The 24,944-nt window shown below is 42.7% G+C and overlaps 1 protein-coding gene across 1 annotated transcript in view; it reads right to left on the bottom strand.

Annotated features, from left to right (window-relative positions):
• SLC1A1 (solute carrier family 1 member 1) overlaps positions 1-24,944 on the bottom strand; it is a 90,887-nt gene that overhangs the window by 7,255 nt on the left and 58,688 nt on the right. Inside the window, exons 3-10 of the mRNA XM_056106882.1 lie at positions 19,083-19,175; positions 17,187-17,301; positions 15,995-16,037; positions 13,676-13,777; positions 10,142-10,326; positions 8,362-8,469; positions 5,726-5,848; positions 5,177-5,371 (exon numbers count right to left, since the gene is read on the bottom strand). Of these exons, the coding sequence (XP_055962857.1) occupies positions 5,177-5,371; positions 5,726-5,848; positions 8,362-8,469; positions 10,142-10,326; positions 13,676-13,777; positions 15,995-16,037; positions 17,187-17,301; positions 19,083-19,175 (964 nt within the window). The remainder of the gene's footprint in view (positions 1-5,176; positions 5,372-5,725; positions 5,849-8,361; positions 8,470-10,141; positions 10,327-13,675; positions 13,778-15,994; positions 16,038-17,186; positions 17,302-19,082; positions 19,176-24,944) is intronic.

Genomic DNA, 24,944 nt, shown 5'->3' on the forward strand with positions numbered 1-24,944 from the left:
GCATACTACTTTAGATCTACTATGACTTAATTATTAGCTTGAGAAAGAATCAAGCTTATTTTAGTACTCTTGGAAAATTTTAAACTGAATGTATTGATGGGCTGGAGTGATAGCACAGCGGGTAGGGCGTTTGCCTTGCAAGTGGCCAATATGGCCAACCTGAGTTCGATTCCTCCGCCCCTCTCGGAGAGCCCGGGAAGCTACCAAGAGTATCTCGCCTGCACGGCAAAGCCTGGCAAGCTACCCGTGACATATTTGATATGCCAAACACAGCAACAAGTCTCACAATGGAGATGTTACTGGGCCCGCTCGAGCAAATCGATGAATAATGGGAGGACCGTGACCGTGACTGTGAATGTACTGATAGACTTTCTTTGTTAAGGCGATTTATGCCCATAGTCACTGATTACTCTAGGAAGCCTCAACTAGTCCAGGTTAACCTACTCAAAGGTTAACTATTTAGTCAAAGTAAACTTCCCTTGAGCACTGACTAGACTTATCAAACGCCACCCATCTGACTGGCTTTGGCTGGAAACTCCTAAGTATAAATCTTCAAATGACATTAGGTTCCCTATGACTTCAGATGGGGTTATGTCAGGAACCCCTATTACTTCTACTTGAATAGCTCACTCTTGATTTTCATGTTAGCAGGTTTTCTTTGAGAAGAAAATAGTCTTTGGTAGGAAGTTCTTTCCTAGATGAGCTCAAATCTGGGGAAGGCCATGGCATTCAGCTCTCCTTCTGAGCTGGTGGCTGGGGTGTGAATCGGAGTGAATACAGGTTTTAGGGTCAGCCAGGCCTGACCGTCACTTTACTGACAGTCCATACACAAGTAAAATGATTTGACTTTCTCACTTATACGACGTGGGCATATGTCTACCTGGACGGTCGCTGTGAAGATTAGATGAATTATTATATGTCAGGCTTCTAGTCTAGCGATTGCCGAGTGGGTCTTGAAAGCCGCTGTTATTTCTGTGCCACTTCTACAACAGCAGCAGCTGGACGACTTCTATTACTATACAAAACAACTGCTGTTACTAAGACTATTACAAAACAGGACTATTAACTGCCACTACAATGTTTTTCCTTTTAAACTCCTGAGGCCCTGTAGCCTGTTATAATATTCCACTATACGAACAATTTATTCTTTTTTTCAACCACATGCAACCTTTGGTAAGAGAATATGATAGTATCACAGGGGAAGGGGATGCTTTGTGTAATTGATACCTCTGTTATTTGATGTCTAGCCTAAAGAGATCACAAAAAAGAGACACAAACCACAGCCCCCGAGATCTTTTTAATCACCAGCCACATGGGCCACAATTGTAATTCATAAAGTTAAATATTTATTATTTTATTCTCTATAATATATGTAGAGCCAAAAGTCAATGATATTCTCAGTGTGCTGTCATTGGCTCTGGATGTACATATACATATATATGTGCATATATATATTCTATATGTATATATTCTATATTATGTATATATGTACGTATAATACATGTATTAGATTCATAAGAGAGGTTTATGAATTGATTGTTAAATGTATTAGGCTCCTAAGAGAGGTTTGTGAATTGACTGCTTATATTCGAGGCCCAAACTTTATTTCTCTCCCAATCAGACTAAAAAAATGAAAAACTTCTGGAGTCAGGGAGAAAGTTCAGAGGATGGAGGACATATCAGGCATGAGAGGTCCTGAGTTCAGCACCAGATCCACAGAGCACCACCAGGAATGTTGGCATGCAAAAAAAATTGTAACAACACAGAAAAGTTAAGATTGAGACAGAGGGGAGGGATTCATCACATGAAAAATAGTTGAAATCGGTTGTGTGTGGATCAGCTGGGCTGAGGCAGGACGGGAAAGGCCGTGGAAAATCTAATAGTAGCTACCACTGGAACTGCATGGTGGGTATGACTGTGGAACAGGAACTTTCTCCAGTGTTATTTCATGTACCTGCTGCTGTTCAAACTACCAGACTTGATGGAAGCACCTTTGACACAGGATGCTTCAGCCATTAACACTTTCCAGCTCATGCAAAGTCAGTGCCTCTTCCTCACAAATACCATGGGGTCTACTTAGTACCTGTCTTGAGTCCATTTAAAGAAAACTGTAATAAACACTTTGACCCAGAGTTAGGGAGGATTTTTAAACAATAGTTAGAAAATTATCGTAATTTAACATATAATTTATGCCCATGACAAATGTTGGAATAGAGGAGTAAATTAACTCTGTAATGTACAGATTTAACCTGGCATAGCTCAGAGAATCTGATTTTGTCTAAAACTTCTACTTTAAACTGAACTATTGACTCCATGTTTATTCAAATCCCAACCAAACACACCAAAGCAGTGGTGTCCACTAAAATTTATGTCTGTAATTATGAAAGCTACAATGATGAGAACTATTTATCTAATCACAGAACCTTCTATGTTTGTTCTATTAAATTTGATAGTCCAAGATTGAAGAGTTCTATTCCAGAAAAACAACTCTGGCAAAATTCACTAATGAGATTTTCACCATTTACTGGAGCAATTTTACTCTCTACTTGACTAGAATTCCCTGGAGTATCTGACTCTGTTGACCATTAATTTCATCCTTGAAAAATCCTCTCTTCTCTGGGTTTCCTGGTTTCCTGGTTCTCTTCCTGCCATTCTTTTTTTTCTTGTTCCCATTGGGTGTTCTGGCTCTCCTGGTCTGTGACACTAGGATTTTTTCCGAACTCAGTCCTTAGTCTGTTTCTCTGCAAACTCTCCTCATCCAATGGCATCCATTCCCAAAATTTACTGAGTGCCTATAATACAGGCAGCATTATAAGCATTTTGTATGTTTCCTATCATTTACTTATCACTACTTGCATAAAATGTGGGTACTATAATTATCCTCCTGAGGCATGCACCAAACATCAGCCAAGGGGCACAAATGCTGGCCGACTTTGACCGTGAGTGTGGAAAGGTAGGACTACAGCTGAATCTTACGAAGACAATGTTTATGAGAAACAGCCTTGTTCCTGACACCCCATTCACTTTCAACGGATCGACCATCTCCGAATGCAACAGCTATGTGTACCTAGGTCGAGAGGTCAACATGACAAATGACCTGGCACCCGAGCTGCGCAGGAGGAAGAGAGCGGCTTGGAACGCCTTCAAGAACGTCGAAGAAATAGCTAAGAGGACGAAGAACCTCCGGCTCCGGGCACACCTCTTTGATTCCACTCTTCTTCCTATATGCCTCAGAGACCTGGGCCCTACGTAAACAGCATGAGAATGCTATTCGGGTCTCCCAAAGAAGAATTGAAAGAGCTATGCTTGGAATATCACGTTTCACTCAAATGAGAGAAAGAATCCGGAGTTCTGACATCCATCGACGATCAAGGATCAGGGACGCTGTCTCATTTGCCAAGGTGTCGAAAATCAGATGGGCTGGTCACGTAATGAGATTTAAAGACTACCGCTGGACTAGAGCTGTTACTGATTGGATTCCACGGGATTGTCAAAAGACCGCATGGCCGCCCACCTACCAGATGGTCAGACTTCTTTGTCAAGATCATGAATGATCGGTTTGAGGCTCTTCATGTTCCCGGAGCGAACAGATGCCATTGGGCCTACACTAGCACGTGACAGGGACAAATGGACACGTTACTGGCACCCGCTCGAGCAAATCGACGACTAACGGGAAGTTAAGTGATTTAAGTGATAATTATCCTCATTTTCAGGTGAGAAAACAGACTCTGAGAGAATGCAAGTAATTGGCCAAGGTTACAGTTATCATGGTGAAGCGAAGGCTCATGTGTCCCACCGATAACACCTCACACGACCTGCATGCTTGATCACCCCCTTCAAGCTGATAACCCTGACTTCCATACCTGCTGTATATCTCACATTTCTCACTGCATATTTCCACTTGAATGTCTTGGCAACAATTCAAATTCAATGTGTGAAAAGGATGAGCTTTTTAAATTCCCACCTAAAAGCCATTTTCTATCAGTCTTTGTTCTGGCACATGCCATCCACCAATCTGAAAATATCCACTAATCTTGGGAATCCTCTGAGCAGTTCTGTGTCTGTCACTCTGAATCCAATTGATAGTTCCATTCTGGGCATCTCAAGTAGAGCTCAGGGGGCCCAGAGGCCACTCCCAGGAACACTCAACCTGGCTGTGCGTGGGCCCAATGATAAGATGCTATACTGGAGTCACTCAAGTGGTGCTTGGAGGCCACGAGGGCTCTAGCCAGCCACGTTCAGGGAACACGTGGTACCCAGGTCTGAGCTCAGAGCCTCCCCACGTCAGTAATAGGCCTTAGTCCTATCAGCTCTCTCCCTGAATCAAAATGATGCATTTTGAACTCTTTGACTTTCCTTCATCCCTACTGACAGTGCCATGATATTGCCTTTACGTAACTTACCTAGGCTTCTGCAATAGTCCTTGAACCATAATTCCAGCTACTAGTGCCTCTTCCCATTCAGTCACCATATTGCCAAGTTACTTTTGTAAAGTGCAAATTTGTCCATGATATGAATGGTTTCAAAGACTTTTCCATGAGCTTCCACACGAGATCTTCTATTGTAAGATCCTTGCCTCCTCATCTTTCTACTTTCCATTAAATGCTTTTTATGTCAACGATACCAACATTTTTTAAAAAAATATCTAGTCCATGGTTACTTCACAAGCTCTATACACACTTTTTTTAAAATTCAAAATATTCTTAGCTTCCCTTTTCTGTTAGTAAAATTTTAATCCTCTTCTAAGATTTTAGCTAAACTTTGCCCTTCTTTGGGAAGACTTTCTGTACCTTCCAAGGAAGAGCCAATGTGTCTTCTGTGCTCTCTGTGTTGCCAATTCAAACTTCTTCATAACCCTTATACCAACCCTTGGCATTAATTGAAATATCTATATCACGGATCAACTGGGAACCCCTTAAAAGGCAGATTGATTCTTGTTCAGTCTTAAGTTCTTGATACCACCTTTGTGCCAAAGTCCTAGTGGGTGCACTGGAATTGAAAACACAGTGATGCCTTTGGCTGGCCAGCACCTGAAGCAGAAGTTCTGCATATCATAATCCCTCTACTTAGAGTCGTGGTTATTCTTGGGAAGGGGCTTTGCAGACCTGGAAAATCATCAATGGTTGAAGGCAATTCTAGTTACAGAGATGCAAATGAGTGTGAGTCTATGCCCCACCTGATAGTGATGATCTGCCCAATGCTCAAGTTCATGTCATTTAACTGTGCAATAAACACAGCAGCCACTGCTTCGTAGAGCGCAGTCCCATCCATGTTGATTGTGGCGCCAACTGGTAACACAAATCTTGTGATCCTCTTGTCCACTTGATTTATTTCTTCAGCACAGCGGAAAGTGACAGGCAGTGTCGCTGAACTGTGTGAGTTAAAAGAGAAAGGGTAAGCATGCTGGTCTTCAGTGCCAGAGAGACTTCCATACCCAAAACTAAATAAAATCCCCAATGTCCACTCATACTTTTGGCAGATCCAGGGATGAATCGGGCTGAGCTTGCCACTGTTCCCAGTCTGCTTACAACCCTTTTCTGGGCTGTGGGCCATGCAGGAGGGTAAGACAGATTCAAAGGGGGTAGTGAAATAACGTTCAAGGACACGGGCAAATAATACAGATGTCCTTCTCTGGAATTGACAGCAACTACAAATACCCCAAAATATGTGAATCCCTTGAGTCTTTGGCTCAGACACTTCTTCCAGACACCCCTCCTTCATTTACCTGGATGAGATCATGAGAGCTGTCAGAAGAGCCTGGGCCATTCCCATTGCAAATCGGAAAGGATTCTTTCGTACCACTATGAAATATATCAGTGGTAGGATTATAATAGAGTGGATTGCAAGCCTGCAAACAAGAGAGAAACAGTTTCATCAATGACACCACCCGTACATCTCTTCATACAGCCCTTCTTTCAAATATCTATTTTTCATTGTTGTTATGGTATCATTTAATTTTAATAATGATCCAAGAAGACAATGAGAGGTAGTACAGGTTGCATGTCTTCATTCCACATATGAGGACGCTGAGGCTCAGAAAATGAAGTATTATTTTTTTAAATTTTTTGGGGGGGTTTGGGTCACACCCAGAGTTGATCAGGGGTTACTCCTGTCTCTGCACTCAGGAATTACTGCTGGCTGTGGTTGGAGGACCATATGGGATGCTGAGGATTGAACCCAGGTTGGCCGCGTGCAAGGCAAATGCCCTACCCCCTGTAAATCGCTGTAGTATCTGTAGAAGCAAATTCAGTAGATGAGTCTCAGAAGTCACAGAATAGTTACTTCAGGCAGTCAAGTCTTGTATGTCTGAAATGCTCATTTACCTTCTGCTGCAATTTTTTTCTTGTGGATGGAGGTGTCCACCAGTGGGTGTCTACCAGTGGTCACTTATCAAGAATCTGGTGGGCTTGGGGGACCATAGGTGGGTTGCCAAGGATTGAACCCAGGTCAGTTGCATGCAAGGCAAACACCGTATTTGTTATATTATCTCTCTGGCATCTGCTGAATTTTTACTCTCTACAAGTCTGCAAAAATTCCTCCCTCATCCAGAAAACTTTCCTTTACCTTCCTTGGTGAAGCTGACCCTGTCTTTTTTGGTGGCCCCTACACAAACCTCTATGACCTCCCATACTCAGTTGATTGGTCAATACTATGAGGGAAATCAGGAGGTGCCATAGGTGGAAGTTCCTGTTCTATAGTTAGGACTCAGGATTCATCCTCGTTTCTTTATTCCAGTGTTCCAAAACCTGGGTTTTGTTTCAAGCCTGAAACAAAACAGGAAATTTAAGAAAAGGATGTGTACATAAATGACAAGTTAAGAGTGAACAGATTAGCTGTGCAAAACTGAAATTGTATGAATTTGTCAAGGAAAATACAGATCTTTCTCCACTGGCAGGGGTGTGATTTTGATGCACAGGTTAAGAATCAAATGCTCTGCAGAGTTCCAGCAGGTGACTGCAGCACTAGTGGAGTATTTAGGAGCATTGATCTGTGAGAGTGAAACGGATGGCATTTGCTCATTCCCTTGTTTTATAATTTTGAGTATATGTGACAGATCCCGTCTCCGGCTACATATCTGAGGCCACCATTTATCACCCATCCCATAACACCTTCCCACAAGAGCTGTATCTTGGCTTTAAAATAGTATGTGCAGAAATGCTTCTGGACTGTGAATTAAGCTACAGCCGCCCCAGGAGGGGAAAGGTGTTTTGTCCCTCCGCCTTTTCCCCTCAGCGGCAACATGGTGACTGCTATCTTTCAGAGCCTATCGGATAGAGAGGTACGGGCTTGCAGTGACAGGGTGCGCAGGGCCTCTCAGGATTGGGGGCGGAACCGGCCCTTCTCCCCACCCAGACGAGGCCGGGAGTTGCCACCCATGAATGGCTCCTCTGCACCTGAACAGCCATGATCCCAGAGGCACACGAACCAATCTCGGAACCCAGCGACTTTTGGCAGAAATCCCTCCGGACTTAATCACTAAAATACTAGAAATCCATCATATGCTCTTCAGTATCAGCAATAGAAAACAAACTATCGCATGATGCCTTTTCGGCAGGTCTGACCGTTGGGCGGAAAATTCCAAATAATAATAGTGGGTCTGCTGTGGAAAAATTGAATGTAATCAAAGTAAAGAGAGAGTAAAGGGAAAATCACGTGCCATAAAGGGAGGGGGAGGGGTGGGATGGGGAGTATCCTGAGGTTCTTGGTGGTGGAACATGTGCACTGGTGAAGGGATGGGTATTTGATCATTGTCTGACCGAGACTTAAGCCTGAAAGCTTTGTAACTGTTCTCACAGTGATTAAAAAAATATGTAAAAATCCTGTCTCTGGTGACTTCCTGCTTTACACAATTCCTACCAGCCTGAAGATTTTCCTAGCAAGCTCTCTGACACTTGAAGATACAGGGCACAACAGCGGCTACCAGTCCTACCATCTGGCTTGGAAACTTCCCCAATTACTCAAGCCTGGTTTCATGTAGCCCTCCCTGCCCAGTTTCTTTCAGATTCAGGGTATAGGTGGTGGGTGGCTTTTGTGGATCATTTGCTTAAGGAAGCGAAGACCAAGAGAAGCTACCAGTGGGTTTTGTTCTTGTTGTAAAAAATAATTTTACTACCACTAATAAAGGCAGTGACAAAAGCTGGTTGAGGCTGTTCTGCCAAGATCTGGCAATTAACACAGTGTGATCCACCTCCAGTGCAGCTGGTAAAGGGCACCCTCCACCCCCCTCCCCCTGCATCTCTGAATCCTTTCTTTCCCTGAATATGGGCGAGAAACTAATTTTAGCCAACTGAAACAGAGCTTCTCAGCAGCAATTCAGGGGCACAAATGAGGCTTCTGTTTTTCCTGTTGAGTCTGACATACCCAGTCAGGACGGTGGCCATGTACAGGCCCAGCTTGCGGAATATTTCCCAGTCTTCGACTTCTATGATCTTCCCAGCAATCAGAAACAGGATACCCAGTGGCATGTAACTAGAAGTGAGCACAATAAAGACGTAATTTCATTACTGGGCGCACTCTCAGTTTGGGGTGGTGGGGGAAGAAACCACCCATGGTATGTATACTCAGCTTGGTGCAGGTACTCAAGGGACACAGGGACACAAGGAGGTAAAGTTCCTGGTGGACTAGGTGGGCTTCAGCTTTTACTTTTTTTATTATTATTTTTTTATTTTGGGGTCACACCCGGCGATGCTCAGGGGCTACTCCTGGTTCTGGACTCAGGAATTACTCCTGGCGGTGCTTGGGGGACCATATGGAGTACTGGGAATCAAACCTGGGCCAGCCATGTGCAAGGCAAACGCCCTACCCCACTGTGCTATCACTCCAGTTCCAGAGCTCCATCTTTTAGAACTTCGGTGTACCTAATAACCCAAACACATAAGCTACCCGAATGGGGCAAAACTGGCAGGAAAATGTTCAACTGATACATAACCCATGTGTGGCTTCCCGTATATGTACCTTGCCTGCAAGCTGGTACCTCTCTGAGCCTGACCCTCAAAATATGGCCAGCAGGCTCTTTCTAGCCATAATCATATAGTTTTCCAATTAATATTATCACCAGAAGTGGTGGGAATAGCTATTCATAAAGCACTCTTTATGTGTCTGCTATTAGGTTCATTATTTTTACATGCATCATTTCTCTTCATACACTTCTCTCAATCTCAGGTAGACTTTACTGCTGGATCTTTATTTTTGTAAGAGATGTTGGTGATATCCATCAACATTAAATGACTGAAATAACGGAAAGTCACTGTCAATGTCTAAGGTTTGGATTAAATAATGTTGAGCCAACTCAGTAAGATATTAATGGGGAAGAGACCTCTTAGGAAAGGCAGGTTTTTGGGCATATCCTGAATCAAAGGACAAATACTTTGGTGGTTCCATTCAGATGGCCATTCAATGGCAGCTTTCAGTTGGTAGAATTGGTCCCTATTTTGTACCAGTTGTGGATATTTTGTTTTTGTGCCACACCTGTAAGCGCTCAGGGGCTTTACCTGGCTCTGTACTCAGGACTGATTTGTGGTGGTTCTTGGGAGACCACATGTGGTACTGGGCATGGAATCTGGGGTGCCACATGCAAGGAAGCGCTGGATCCCCTCTATCATCTCTCTAGTTCCCTATTGTGACTATTTTAGATATCATGTCTACATGTCTACATAAAGAATCTGTTTTGATGTGCATGGGAACGCCTTCAAATCAGTCCTATAATGGGTCCCTCTACCCTGAATGTTGTTTGGGCATGACATGTTTTAGAACTTCAGTAACTAGAAAGAATAATGGCTTATATCTAGACTTTTGTTAGTAAACTAAAACTTAAATAATACGTGGAATGAGTCAATACTCTAAGTTAATAGTTTTCCCTTTTGTTTGTTTGTTTTGGTCAACACCCAAAGGTGCTCAGGGCCTATGCCTGGCTCTGTGCTTAGGGATCAATTCTGACAAGCTTTTAGGACAATATGGAGCACCAGGAATCAAACCCTGGTTGGCCTTGTGCAAGGAAAATGCCCTACCTGCTGTACTATCTCTCTGAATCCAGTGTTTGCCCTTCCTAGAGTCAAAAAGTTGGGAAACAAGCTTCTTCATTCTAAGTTTGAGGATGTGGTCATTTGGGAAAGCAGAATGGCATTACCTGGTATCTACTCACCACATAATGATCTGAACGATTTTCATGGTTGCATCACTTAGTGCATTGAAGAAATCCACCAGAATCTGTCCCCTTTCTCCCATTTTTCCAATGACAAGTCCAAAGACAAGGCAAAAGATAATCAATCCCAAAACATTTATGCCATCTGTATACATGCCTACGATTTTATATTCCTTTGTTTTGTTCTGTAATGAAAACCGAAAGAATTGTATTGATTCATGATGATAATCTTGATAGAATACACAAACCCTAAAACATGAAGAAACAATAGGCAAAAACAATAAACATGAAGGTACAATATGTGAAAACAATAAGCTCAAGTCAACAGTCCCTAAGAAACAAAATGCAAAAAATATCTACACATATAACAAGTTTTTCTGTCTCTCACTATCTACCGTTGAAGTTTATTTAAATTTTATCTTTGTGCTTGTCATACCCAGCTGTGCTTAGGGATTCCTCCTGGTTCTGCTTCGTGGATCACTCCTGGTGGGGCTCAGGGTACAATATGCAGTGCCAAGGATCAAAAATGGGTCACTGTGTTTAAGGTAGATTCTTTACCTCCACCCCCATACTATCTCTACAACCCAAGGTTCTGATGTTTAAACCGATTTTCCCCCTCATTCTCTCTCTCAACAGTTTAAAATATCATATCTCTATGAAAGATTCTCATTTTAGAATGGCTTGCATTTTTAATAAGAATTTAGGATCAAGGCCTTTTTTTCAGGATTATTTCAACTAGTAGCTACAGCTAAAGTCTGTGCAAAAATGATAGGAATTAATAATACAGGAAGTATAGAGTATTACTAATGGGAACATTTAAAAAATATTCTACTGTTTGTTTTACCCTGATAACGAATCATAGAGCATTCTTTCCTGCCGCCAAACTTGAATGACCAACAAAATTCCAGAGACAGGAAAATGAACCACATACCTACTACTATGAGCCATTTCTTCACTATCTCCTGGTTAAGAAGATTATGAGATTCCTGAGAGATAACAATCTGAGTGGTACAGTGTGAGATGGAGTGAGATATTTGCAACATGAGATAATGCCATATGAGCGGTGCAACCTAGGTTTATAAAGATTTATGATGCCAAGCCACTGGGGTATCAGCTATTTCTTATTTATGAGCTGGTATGATCAAACACGTATTTACAAAACAGGATGTGCTGATTGCATTGGTTACAGCTTAAAATCTTAAAGTCTTAGAAGTGCCATTAAGAGAGACAAGACTAACGATGCAAAATAATGTGCTATTAACTGTATAATCAAGCAATGAATTCCAGGTATTATACAGAGATTGGGGGCATGAATGAGGGCTGTGAAACTAGGAAAACTAAGCCTGAGGAGCAGAGTGCCAGAAAATGAAAGCACACTTCAGAAAAAGATAATCAAAGGTAAAGGCATCATGCACGGGCTCTCTGTGCCCTGCCTGGATATTATCCTTCCCTTTCCTCAGATGAAACGTAAACCTCCTGGTGAATGCCTCCTAATAGCCCTGTTCTTCCCTGTTGTGCTAGTCATCACTCTTCACATGAGGGCAGGTGTAATGTCAATCTTTTCACTACCATGATACTTCAATTCCCAGCAGGACCATTCGTAATTTATAGGCGAATGAAATCTACTGAAATCATTGTTGAGCCACAGTGAAAAGCAGGAATTAGAAGTGAGGAGGCAGAGCTGAATAATAGTAATAATAATAATAATAATAATAATAATAATATTCAGAAGAAGAAGACCAAGAAGAAGAAGACGAAGAAGAAGAGGAAGACGAAGATGAAGACAAAGAAGACAAAGAAGAAGAAGAAGACAAAGAAGAAGAACAATAATAACAAGAAAACAACAACAACAACATTAACAACCACCGAGGGGGCACTGCCAAAAGTTAGCCAAGATCTTAGCAGATCCAGCTCATCGAGGGTCACTGAGCTACTCAGAGGCATTAAGGTAGGAGGAAGCAGGGGCTAACCAATACCTTTTGGAGTTCTGAAGTTTACTGAGTTTTTTTTCCTCAAAGCCATGAAGGCAGAGAACATTTAGAGGAAAATCTACTAGAAATACAGAACTACAAACTATCACTGCAGGACCAAGCAGGTTAAAACTCCAGTGCTAAATTCCCTACATCTCTCAGAACCTTCTGACTTTATCAATAAATTCATAATGGCATAATTTATCCTGATCTGAGGGGAAGTGATTTATAGGCTATTCCTCTTGTCAGAATATTCTCTAAGTCTGCTGAAGTTGACTGAGTGGCTTGATTCTCATGTTGTTTCCCAGTCCTTGCCCACAGAGCACATGCCACACAGCCCTTCTGAAGCCTGAAAAACTCTGGACTGAGTCCCCTCTGGGCAGTCTGGAATGAGCACCCGTGGGTCTGCACATGCCGATACAGACCACCTCCGAATCCAAAACACCGCTAATCAAAGATGCCCACTCAGCTCTCGGGACATGCCACAGGCCCCATTCTTTTCCCTATGCAGTGCCTTGATTTTCTTTATTCTTGGCAGTAATGGTCTAGAGTGACTGCTGACACTGGTCAGTGAGTGCTGAAGCACTGTTAACAGGGGAAAATAGAGAATTCAGTTGCTGGGAGCCAATGCTTACAACATTTTTTCCAAATTATCATTTTAAAATCAGGGAGGGGGTTGTATATGTTTCTGTTCAAAGACAATAATTAATAAATGTCTTTGAGTCATTAACTTTGAACTTGCAGTCCTCACGCAATACGTCATGACTGAATGACGACCACCTTCAAACATACTGCTATACTCCACGAGGCAGTCTTTTTTTTTTCTTTTTTTGGGGGGTGGTTCACACCCACCAATACTCAGGAGTTCCTTCTGGGTCTGCACTCAGGAATCACTCCTGGCGGTGCTCAGGGGACCATATGGGATGCTGGGAATCGAACCTGGGTTGACCATATGCAAGGCAAATGCCCTCCCTGCAGTGCTGTCGTTTTAGCCTCTCCATGAGGCAATCCTGCATCTTGAAACTTCAGTCTGCACTTCAACACAGTGTGTGAGGAACATTTTATGTATTTATTAGTTTTGGGGCCACAACATGTGGTGCTCAGGGCCTACTCCTGGCTCTGCACTCAAGGATGATTCCTGGCAGGGCCCAAGGGACCATATAGGGGTACAGGGGATCATGCCCAGGTTGGTCATGTACAAGGAAAATGATCTACCCAAGGAAAACATTTTCAAAAGCAAAATCATGAGAAAATAAAAAAAACACAGAAAAATGTGGCCTAAACACGTCATAACATGAAACTTGTTTACAGTCTGGGAGCCATAACACGCAGCCTTGCTCCACCTCAGCAGGGTGGACAGCCTTCAAGGCTTTCCCCTGTTATCTGTGGGTCTGAGAATGACCATGAGAGCATTTGCCTGCTGATCTGGGAGTTACATATACATTTTGGAGAGTAGGTAAATTCAAAAGCAGAATTTGAGGATACTGATCCCTTTCCTCCTCCTGAGAGACTCAGTGCTGTCAAGTGGGGCAGGTCACCCAGGTGCAGAGGCAGGAGACGGTACCTTTGAAACAGCAGTCGTCATGATGATGGTGGTAACAGATGCTTCTGTCGTATTAATTTCTGACTCACTGGGAGGCTTCACTTCTTCACGTGTGGTTTTGTACTGCAGAAAAAAAGGCAAGAAGAAAGGACCAAGAGACAATTTTTTTTAAGAAAATAATTTTTTAAAATAGAGTTTTTAAACTTGAGGTTAGCTGTAGGACTGTAGCACTGTCCTCCCGTTGTTCAGCGATTTACTTGAGCGGGCACCAGTAACATCTCCATTGTGAGACTTGTTGTTACTGTGTTTAGCATATCGAATACAATACGGGGAGCTTGCCAGGCCCTGCCATGCAGGCGGGATACTCTCGGTAACTTGCCGGGCTCTCCGAGTGGGATGGAGGAATCGAACCCAGGTTGGCTGCATGCAAGGCAAACGTCCTACCCGCTGTGCTGTCTGAGGTTAACCCACAGAAATATGTCACTTTGGCCAAATACATGCTGTTGACAGGGCCAATTCTGACTCCAGCTTTTGTTTTTTTTTTTAAATTAAAAGAGTCGGGGAATGTCACACAAAAGTGGATCTGGAATTGGGGTGCGGTCACTCCTGGTAGTGCTCAGAGACCACCAGGGCTACCTGGAGTGCTTAGAGGGGAAGCAAGTGGTGCTGAGGTCGAACCCTGGGCTCCATATATACTGGGCATACACGCCACTACTCGAGCTATCTTCTCAGCTCTAGACTCCAGTTTCCTTGAGGCTTTGGGAACAAAAGTGGGACTGAGACATATACCACCAACTCCCATATGCACCGTTCAATGATGTCAGGCTGTTCTCACTTTCGTACCAGGGACAAAGGTGAAAGAGAGTAGAGTTTTTATCTGTAGCTCCTTAAAGAGACTCTGTCTATCGTTTCTATTTATTCATTTATCATTTGGGGCAATCTTTCAAGTAGTGCTCAGGGGTTTTGGGGTTGCTCCTGGCAGACTTAGCCTTGTGTTGCTCGGGGCCAGCAGTAGTTGAGGGGGGCCATGAGGGCCACTGGAGTGGGTAGGGGAGACCTTGCAGTGCTGGGACTCAAGCAGGGCTCCTGCCTGGCAGCATGCATTCCAGTCCCATGAGCTACCTCCCCAACTCTTCTTTAATGTTTTTAATCGCTTTGATAAGTATGCTATCATTCTTTATCGGGGTGGAGGACTGGGGCCATATCTGGCAGTGTTTGCACGACACTCCCAGTGCTGTCTGGGTACCATGTGTACCTGCACCTCCTGCATGGAGAAGGTGTGCTCAGCTTTTTGAGCTGTCTCCAGCCCTCACGAGTTTAATAAACACCAAGAAATACATGGTTGTTCCCGAGTCAGCTGTTCCTTTAGGGCTATTCCATGCGTGAGATTTTGTCTGAATTCCCAGCGCTTCAGCATAGAGATGTAAGAAAGAGCTAGTATGTACCATGGCACAAGGCATAAATGTCACTCTCACAAGGCTCTGCCAACACCAAGCTTCTTACAAATGACCACTGTGGATGAGCTGTACGGGCTCCCCTGAAATAGGGGTGGTTCTATGTTAGCGAAGGTTGGCAGGGAGCAATTTGTCGCCATTTTTGTTGGTATACACAGAGGTTTCTGTTCGTGTAATTTATGTAAATGAATGCAGCAGTTGGTGTTAGATTCAGCTGTCTTAAGGTACGCAGACAAATGAGAAAAAGGCTTGAAGTGAAGAGATTGTTCGACTCTCCCAGAGGGAAAGAAAAATCATGGCTGTGTTACATTGCACCATAGACTGTCAGTAACGGGGATGGAGTTATCAAGGAAAAGACCCGATCCCGAGAACACTAGCTGTCTCTGTAGGCGACTGTCAGTAATGGGATGGAGTTATCAAGGAAAAGACCCGATCCCGAGAACACTAGCCGTCTCTGTAGGCGAGATACTGATTTCCCAGCATACGAGGCAATGATAAGGGAAGTGGTGTGTAGCTTTTCCCCTGCACTGGATCTACAGACAGTCCAAGTTTCTACACAGACATAACACGGTTCTCTAAATATAGGAACTAGAGGGCACATTTAAAGATACTCATCGATTGGTTCTGTTTGGTACCTTTTTTTGGGGGGGCGGGGAAGAGCACAGTGGAAAAGGGAACAAAATCAGCAGTAATAACGTGTTCTTTCCCATGCCTGGAAAGACCAAGGACATGGAGTAGAGAATTAATTGAAATACACTCCATTCACAGACACATTTATGCAGCCAGTTTTCATCAGTTAATTCCATTCTGTGGTCACACAAGACAAAAACAATCAGCTGGTTATGTATAAAAGGGAGTAACTTAAGGCAAAAGTCATTATTATTACCTGCTGAAAACAGGCTTGGACAAGGTTCTCAGGGAACATATTCCTGTTGGAGACATGAACAGTAGTGTTAGGTTAAGATGAGAGGTTTGTCGTGGTTTTACATTGGTGGAAATGAATACAGTAGACATTCAGCACTTAGTTCTCTCTCTGGACTTTCATCTGAATAATATACTAAATTTTCCTTTCCCTGCTGAGCTTCAAACAAATACAGAACGTTCTCCCTATCAACTTACACTTACCCGATGCACTGAGAAGCTGTTTGCCCTCAGTGAAGCTGTCTACTGGCAGGTGGGAACAGACAGTTAAGAGAGTGAATTAGGAAGACTGCTTCCCCAAGAACCTTGGTATTTTTCCATATTACTGACATAAAATTTAGTTATTGAATTAAACTTTATATATGTCAGTAAAATATCAATGTGAAAAAGAAGCTGTGGTTTCTAGAAAATCTAAGCAAAAATGCCTAGAAAATTAATCAAGGCAACTGTCTAAAAATACTTGTAGTCTTTAGGTATGACAATTGAAATACTACAAAAATCAAAAATCAACAAAGAAACAAAAAATGAACGCTAAGTGTAGAGTAGTCAGTTTTACTTGCAGTTTCTAAGGTTCTGTTTCACAGTTTCAAGGAAGTTGAAGCTAGATAATGTAGATGATGAATTCATAAGGATAGCATATGCAACAGAAAGTATAAAATCCACAACCAACTGACATATTTGAAGAACAGACTGGAAGCTCACAAAAACTGTGAAATTAAATTCACTTAAGTTTCAAATAAAAACAAGACATATAATGCCTGTCTGTATCATTGGTTCTTAAAGAGGCTTCATCCAGTGGTGCTCAGTGAGAAATACAATATTTGGGATGAAACACAGGCCCCTGCACATGCTAGGTATGAGCTCTCCCTCTTGTGTTCCCTCCCCGGCTCCCACTCTTCATCCACTTGTACTACTATCAATGATATAATTTAACTGCATTTTTTTCAAATAACTGATGGATTTCCATCTCAGATTCCTTCAGAGAAGCTTGTTTCTTCCTTTCTCTCTTGGAGAGAAGGAAAGAGGAAAGTGTGCATAAGTCACACATTATTAAGAACTTCATGATCGCAACTGTAGAACATTGAACAAGCAGGGGGAGTCCATGTGACCAGACTGTTTACATGCCTGTGAAGCCATGGAATTGTCAGGACACTTACCTGATGAGGTCTAACATGGCGTCCACTGTACTGACTTCAGGGCTGCTGCCTGTCCTGTCGATGTCAGACACTTTCTGGGAGACACCAGGCTTGATGCTCACCACCAACACGATACCTGTGAGCAAGGACACACCCACAGAGCATGAAAACCTTTCAGAGAACCTGAAAACCTTTCAGGGAACCTGGCACCCACAGTGTCTCCTTTCTTCATCTCTCCTTGATCTCAACTAGGCCGAGTGGTACCAAGAAGTCCTGGAATAGGGATAATAAGGCCCAGCAAAATTGCTGACGTGCAGCTGAGGCCCTAATTACTTTTCCATTTAAATAAATAAGCAGAAGGGAAGATGTTATTTTATACTGCATCCCAGAACTGCTTCTGAAGAACAACCACCAACGAGACTACTATTTTTTCTAGCTTATGTGATCAGTCTAGCCAGAGAGCATATGCAGGAAAAATCCCAGTTAGGATTTTCCAACTCTGAATATGCATTCACTATCTCTTTGTCACTTTTACCAACAGATTCTGATTATTTTTTCTCAGAATCATACTAAGGCAACTCAATTCATCTCCTTTTAATACTACAGGCATTCATTCAAAGAACAGTGGATGTGAAATCCAAAAAAAAAGGGTTAGGATTAGGAAAAGTGTAGTTCTGTGTGACTTAGGGGTGGATGAGACAGGAATTACGTGGAGAGTTTTCTTCTTCTCATAAAGAAGAATTGTTGGAATGAGAGCAATGGAAAGTGCCACCTGGGCCTCTGGAGATGAAGTGTTCATCATGACACTTGAGGTACCCTAGGAGAGGTGGGAGGCTGTGGTAAGACCAGGACATCAGATCTTGTGTGACTGGAGGAAAGTTTAGAAGACAGTCATTTCTCTTCCCTTTATCACCTCTCCAAAAAGAGGTGGCCATCCCGTGGGCTTGGGCTTGAAAACACTGAATGGACCCACCATTTTGTCAGTGGGAGGTAAAAGAAGAGCCATGGCAGGGTTCTATCTTCCCTTTCAGGATTATCTTTTGTTTTATCTCTTATATTTTTACTTTGTGTATGCCTCTCTCAGGAACTTATGAGAAGTTGTAGCTTTGGTTTAAGGCTCGGCTCAGGCTCTCCTACATTATTTGGCCTAATAACTTACTGTGTCTCCACCACCTCTTAATAGTTCATTTAAAGTCGAGTTGCAAGGGTCAAGTTGGCTGAAACATCTGCATTCATTCCTTCTGTTTTTTCCCAATCTCCTTCCCCAAATGGAACTTTCTCCCTCTTTTAAGTGGAATTTAGAGTTGGTTAGAAGACTTTGTTGACTGTTAGTTCCCACTATAATGTGAAATGTGAAGTGTGTAGAAATGCTGTTGCTCTGGAAATATTTTATAATGATCTCAATTCTACTTTAATAGCCTAATTATCTGGTTTAAGGATCAAATAAGCACTGGCTTCATTTCTTCTACCAAAAATTCTTATAAGGTATAGAAATGTCACCTTTGTTCTCCCTTTTGACTATAGACATTAATAAGCTATATCAAGACTAAAACTCAGTTTTAAATTTCTTTCATGAAAAAAGGTTTAGTGTACACTACAGGTTAAAAAGTCTCGGGGCTGGAGAGATAGCACAGTGGGTAGGGTGTTTGCCTTGCACACGGCTGACCTGGGTTCGATTTCCAGGATTCCATATGGTCCCTTGAGCACTGCCAGGACTAACTCCTGAGTGCAGAGCCAGGAGTAACCCCTGTGCATCGCCAGGTGTGACCCAAAAAGAAAAAAAAAAACCCAAAAAGTCTCATAGTATTTTAACAATCCTGCTTTCAGATTGAAAAATTTTGTTCATGTAACAAGGCTTATTTCTAAAAGAAATGACATAATTACACGGGGAAATAAAGAACCAAGAATAAACCCTACCTAGAATTACAGCAATGATAGTGGTACAGAAATAATATAGGACGGCACGTAGACCAATTTTTCCAGATACGTTGGAATCCAATGCAGCAACACCTGAAAAGGGAGAAATCAAATCATATCAGATTGGAAAAGCTTCATTCCCAGGACGAGTGGTCAGTCAATCAATTCTTCAGGTGTGAGATCAAGTTCAAAGGCCTATGCCCTGAACTGGCTCGGCCTATCACACATACTTTATTTGTGTAAGATGCAATGGAGAAAAGCCCTTCAAAATTTTATACATGATCCTGAGAGATGAAAAACTAGTGGGGGGCAAGTTCTCTTCTGGGTGAACCCCACTGCCTCTGCCACAGCAAGCTCTAAGTGCCTGGATGGTCAAAATCATTGAGACAGCTTTCCTGTTTCCATTTCCTTTTAGAACGTTACCAAGATTTGGACATTATTTCATTCATATGGAAACTCAGTATTTCTCTAATATTTTCCTTCATTTTTATAAACATCACGATCACGACCATCCTGTTATTCGTTGATTGCCTCGAGCAGGCCCCAGTAACGTCTCCTTCGTCCTAGCCCTGAGATTTTTAAAAAAGTGCCATATTCAAGGCTCTTTCAGGGTTAGGAGAATGAGACCCATCATTGTTACTGGTATTTGGCATATTGGCTACGCCACGGGGAGTTTGCCAGACTCTGCCGTGTGGGCAGGTTACATTCAGTAGCCTGCCAGGTTGTCCAAAGTAGGAATGAGATAATAAGATGTCCGGGAGCTGGGTTTTATAGTCTCTGGGTCTTGGCCGTTGATGGGATTACATGGTGCCAGGGGCCAGTTGGTGGGTGTGACCCCTGCCTACTGGAATTTGGAGGATCTGGGTGGAGGATGCTCAGACCCAATCCGAGCAAGCTTGGAGATCTCAGTCCTGGGACCTGCATGCCTTTGTTCCTCTGCCGGTACCTTCATGTATGTGGAGAGTGGTCTCAGCATGGTGGTGGCTGGTTCTGAAGGTGTTTATAAACATGGTTGAGATTATTTATATCTTTTAATCTTTAATTCTGTATCATAAACATCTTTTAAAGTACCATTACAGGATCACCCTGAGGATAATTTTATTTCATTCATTCATTTATTTTTAATTGAATCACTGAGGATAATGTTAAGTGCCACATAATCTCAGGTGGCTACATCATAATGAATTTAGGCATCTTTACACTTATGGCTGGATCTTTAGAGAGTATCAGGGATCAAGTTCAGTAGTACATCACAGCAATTTTATTATCCACTCTGGATAACAGATCTCCTTTTTTTCTCATGACTTTAAATGCTTCTCCACTAACAACCTTAATGAGCAGGATTTTGATTGTGAGGCACAGGTAATTTAGAATACTTTAGATCACACTGTTATATCCAATTTAAAATGGACTCTGCTTCCTGTGAAATGAGTGAATGTTATCTGGTACTTAAAGGGCTGGCCAGAAAGCCAAGAGTAACTGTAGAGATGGGAAGAGAGTACTTTTTCTTTCAAGGACTCATTCCCCTCCAATGCAGCTATCCATATAAATGGAGTTAAAATATGCAGCTCTCTATCTGGACTGCTTCTATAGAGAGCAAGCTGAGAAGCAACCACAACACCCTTCAGCAAGCCGTCATTTGAAATGTTCAGAAATCACACTTGGAGCCAAATATACGCCATAGGAAAAAAACTGACGCCAACACGCACAGCTTTATGCATGACCACTGCAAAACATGAAGGAAAGGTGTCAAGAAAAATGAAGAGGATGTCATAAGCCAAGCCCCCCAAAAAAGGAGTCCATATGTAGGCTATCAGCATGTGCTAGTATTTTTCATATTTACTCATGATCTGGGGCTAGAGCGATAGCACAGCGGTAGGGCGTTTGCCTTACAAGCGGCCAACAGGGCCAACCCGAGTTCGATTCCTCTGCCCCTCTCGGAGAGCCCGGCAAGCTACCGAGAGGATCTTGCCCACACGGCAAAGCCTGGCAAGCTCCCCGTGACGTATTCGATATGCCAAACACAGTAACAATAAGTCTCACGATGGAGACGTTACTGGGCCCGCTCGAGCAAATCGATGAACAACGGGAGGACCGTGACCGTGACCGTGACTCATGATCTGAAAGCCCTATCTATTTCCAAAGCAGTAGTTTATGTTCCTACATACAACAGCACATATTTCGTAAACAGGGAAAATCGGTAGGGCAGCTAGCATGATGATGACAACAGACATTTCTCACTCTGAAAACAGCTGGCTGCTGATGACTCCCTGGAAAGTGAATGTCTTGAGAGACAGAGTTCAAACTTAAATCTTCAGCTGTCATCCCAGGATACTGCGAAGGGCCCAGTCACCACCTCTAGGACACGACCATGCAATAATCAGATTCTGAGCATAATGTAGAAGTCACATTCTAGAGAAAACTTGAGGACAGATTCTGTTCTCTTTCTTTGGAAAAAATACAGTTTAGTGTGCTGGTTTTAACCCCCCCCCCCCCCAGTAGAAAGAACAATTCTGCAGGAAACAATAAACCCCGCTCCAAAAAAAATCAAGAGACACTGAAGACCACAAATCCTAAAAGAACCCTCATACTGTTTGTTCTCTTAAAAAAAAAAAGAGCAAATAATGCAACTATATGTTTATTAATAGATGACTATAAAATGCACCTTTTCCATTTTAGAGATATGCATGTTATTTTCATAAAAATATTGATAATTAGTATTTACGGAAATAAAAATACACAAAACAAAAAGAAACAAAACCAACACCCCCCACCCCCAGTGAACATTTCTAGTGTAATAGAACTTCATGTTACTTGTAAAAGCAGCTGTAACCCAGAACCCTGTCCTAAAAACACAGTATGTATTTTCAGATATATACTGTCCTTTCATAGATGTTCGTTTATGCTGCTCCCAGTCCCAAAGTGCCAACAAGTGACAGGTTCAGAGGGGCTGCAGCACTAACTGTTCTGGTGTATCTATTTGGGGGCCTCTCAGGATTTTCTTCCAGCAGTGAAACAAATTAAATCTATGTGGATAATTTTTTCCAGCACATGCTAATATGTCTTAATTTGTCTTAATGATTTGGTCATGGGCGGGTGCCTCTGCTTCTATTCCAGGACCCAGCTGGCAATAAAAAGCTTCCTGATAATGAGATTCTTGGTGAAAAGATCTTAAACAAATATATCCTCAAAGCAGTCAGCTGGCTCCTCTCTGCTGGAGGACAGAAACTAACTTGTAGTTACTTTCATAAAAAGCTTTGTTTCCTGATCCTTAAAGCTGCTTCAGTTCTACAACTCTGGATAGATTAGAAATTGATTTAGCTCAACAAATCATCTCTGGGTTACCTTCCTCCTCTTGGATCTTTGCTGACTGGGGGCTGAGCTGGTTCAAAATCCAGGCTCTCCCGGATAATTTTTTTTTTACATTTTAATTTTATTTTAATTTTATTTTATTTTTAATTTTTATTAGTGAGACACCATGAGGTACAGTTGTAGACTTACAAATTTTTGTGCTTGGGTTTCAATTATACAATGATCAAATACCCATCCCTCCGCCAGTGTCCATTTCCTACCACCACGGATCCCAATATCCCTCCCACCCCCCTCCCTCCATCCCACCCTGCCTCTGTGGCAGGGCATTCCCCTCTGTTCTCTCTCTCCTTTTGGGTGTTGTGGTTTGCAAAAGAGGCATTGAGTGGCAAAAAAAAAATCATCCGGGACTATAGCATGCTGAAAGTAGACTATAGTCCCGGATGATTTTTTAATAAGATATCTGGTATAGGGATGGGGCAATAGCACAGCGGGTAGGGCCAAGTTTGCCTTGCACGTGGCCAACCTGGGTCGCCCGGGTCCGATTCCTCTGCCCCTTTCGGAGAGCCTGGCAAGCTACTGAGAGTATCCCGCCCGCATGGCAGAGCCCGGCAAGCTACCTGTGTGTGGTGTATTCGATATGCCAAAAACAGTTAACAACAAGTCTCACAATGGAGACGTTACTGGTGCGCACTTGAGCAAATCAATGAACAATGGGAGGACAGTGCAGTGCAGTGCTACAGTGCTGGTATAGGGATGAAGGCTATGAGAGAGACAGACAGACAGAGAGAGAGAGAGAGAGAGAGAGAGAGAGAGAGAGAAAGTATACAGGCAAGGAAAGGGCCTAATCTTTGGAAATCTCTATAATAGAAACATGACCGAACTTAACATGATTAAATAATCCCCATGAGTGGTCTAAAACAGCTCACTTACCAATAATAATGACAATAATGATCATAAAATTATGATGACAATGTAGCATGCAAAAAAGAAATTGCTGTATGTGAAATGCGGCAGTTCCTTTAACTCCCACTATAACCTATGAGGTAGGCATTATTATTCTTTTATTCATTTTATTCATTTTAACAGAGGCTGTGGCCAAAAGGCTAGATGACAAGTCATGGTCCTATACCTGGTGACTGTTAAGAGTTGCTATTTTAACCCAGAGTTGATCCCAGAGGCCATAATCTTTTAGGGGGCGTGTACTTGAGGGGGTCACACTCAGCAACACTAAGGGTCTACTCCTAGCCCTATGCTCAGGAATCATTACTGGCTATCCTGAGGGTTCTCTATGTCCTGCCACAGATGGAATCTGGATGGCTGTGCAGAAGGCAATCACCGTACCCTTGCACTATCCCTCTATCCCAAGGCTGGCTTTCTTTCTTTCTTTCTTTCTTTCTTTCTTTCTTTCTTTCTTTCTTTCTTTCCTTCTTTCTTTCCTTCTTTCTTTCTTTCATTTTGGGTTACAATGAACAGCCCTCAGGATTTACTCCTGGTTCTGTGCTCAGGGATCACTCCTGGTGGGCCTCAGGGGACCATCTACAGTTCCAAGAATCGAACCCAGGTCGGATGGGTTCCATATGTGGTGCTCCGTATGTAGTGGGGCTCAGGGGACCATCTGCGATGCCAAAAATTGAACACAGGCAAAGCAGGTGCCCCCCCGCCCACCCTGTACCACAAGGCCTCATTCTTAAATTTTATGTTAATCTCTCAATGTGCTACAAATTTGTAGAATAACTGCTACACAAAAAAATTTTCTATGGTGACAAAAAGTCTTATATCTGTGCTGTCCATGATCAAAACATGCTGTGGCCAGTGAGCACATGCAATATGTCTAATAAGGAACTGAATTTTAATTTTTTCTTTTTTTTTGCTTTTTGGGTCACACCCAGCGATGCACAGGGGTTACTTCTGGCTCTGCACTCAGGAGTTACTCCTGGCGGTGCTCAGAGGACCCTATGGGATGCTGGGAATCGGACCCGGGTCGGCCGCGTGCAAGGCAAACGCCCTGCCCGCTGCGCTTATCTCTTCAGCCCCTAATTTTTTTCTTTTTAATTAATCTCAATTTAAATAGTCACATGTTGGTTACGGCTACTATACTGGACAACACACAATCTCTAGACCTTACCGGAGTATCCACATCTGGTCCTCTGAACACTGCCAGGAGTGATCCCTAAACACAGGGCAGGGGTAAACCTGGAAAGTGCTGGCGATAACTTCCAAATCCCCTCTCTGTCCTTGCCCTTCCCCCCTCCCCTGCCCCAATCCTCTCTGATCTACATCTGCATTACTGAGATGATCTTACTACTCTAAAGCACAAGGCTTTTTTTGTTTTTCTATTTATATTTCTCTGGGTCCTCAGTGTAGTGAAAAAGCGACTTTATAAATTTTGTACTTGATTCATCTCACGTAGCAGAAAGATGGCTCTGTGTCAAGTGCGCCCATTGCAAAGATGCATTTATGCATCAGAACTTAGGAACTCAGCAACTACTGCTTCACAGGGAGAATGGTCTGGACGGTTCCCAGGCATATAGACCTCCACATGAACACAGT

This window comes from Sorex fumeus, unplaced genomic scaffold, assembly GCF_029834395.1.
Source record: "Sorex fumeus unplaced genomic scaffold, SorFum_2.1 ptg000149l, whole genome shotgun sequence".
NCBI lineage: Eukaryota > Metazoa > Chordata > Mammalia > Eulipotyphla > Soricidae > Sorex > Sorex fumeus.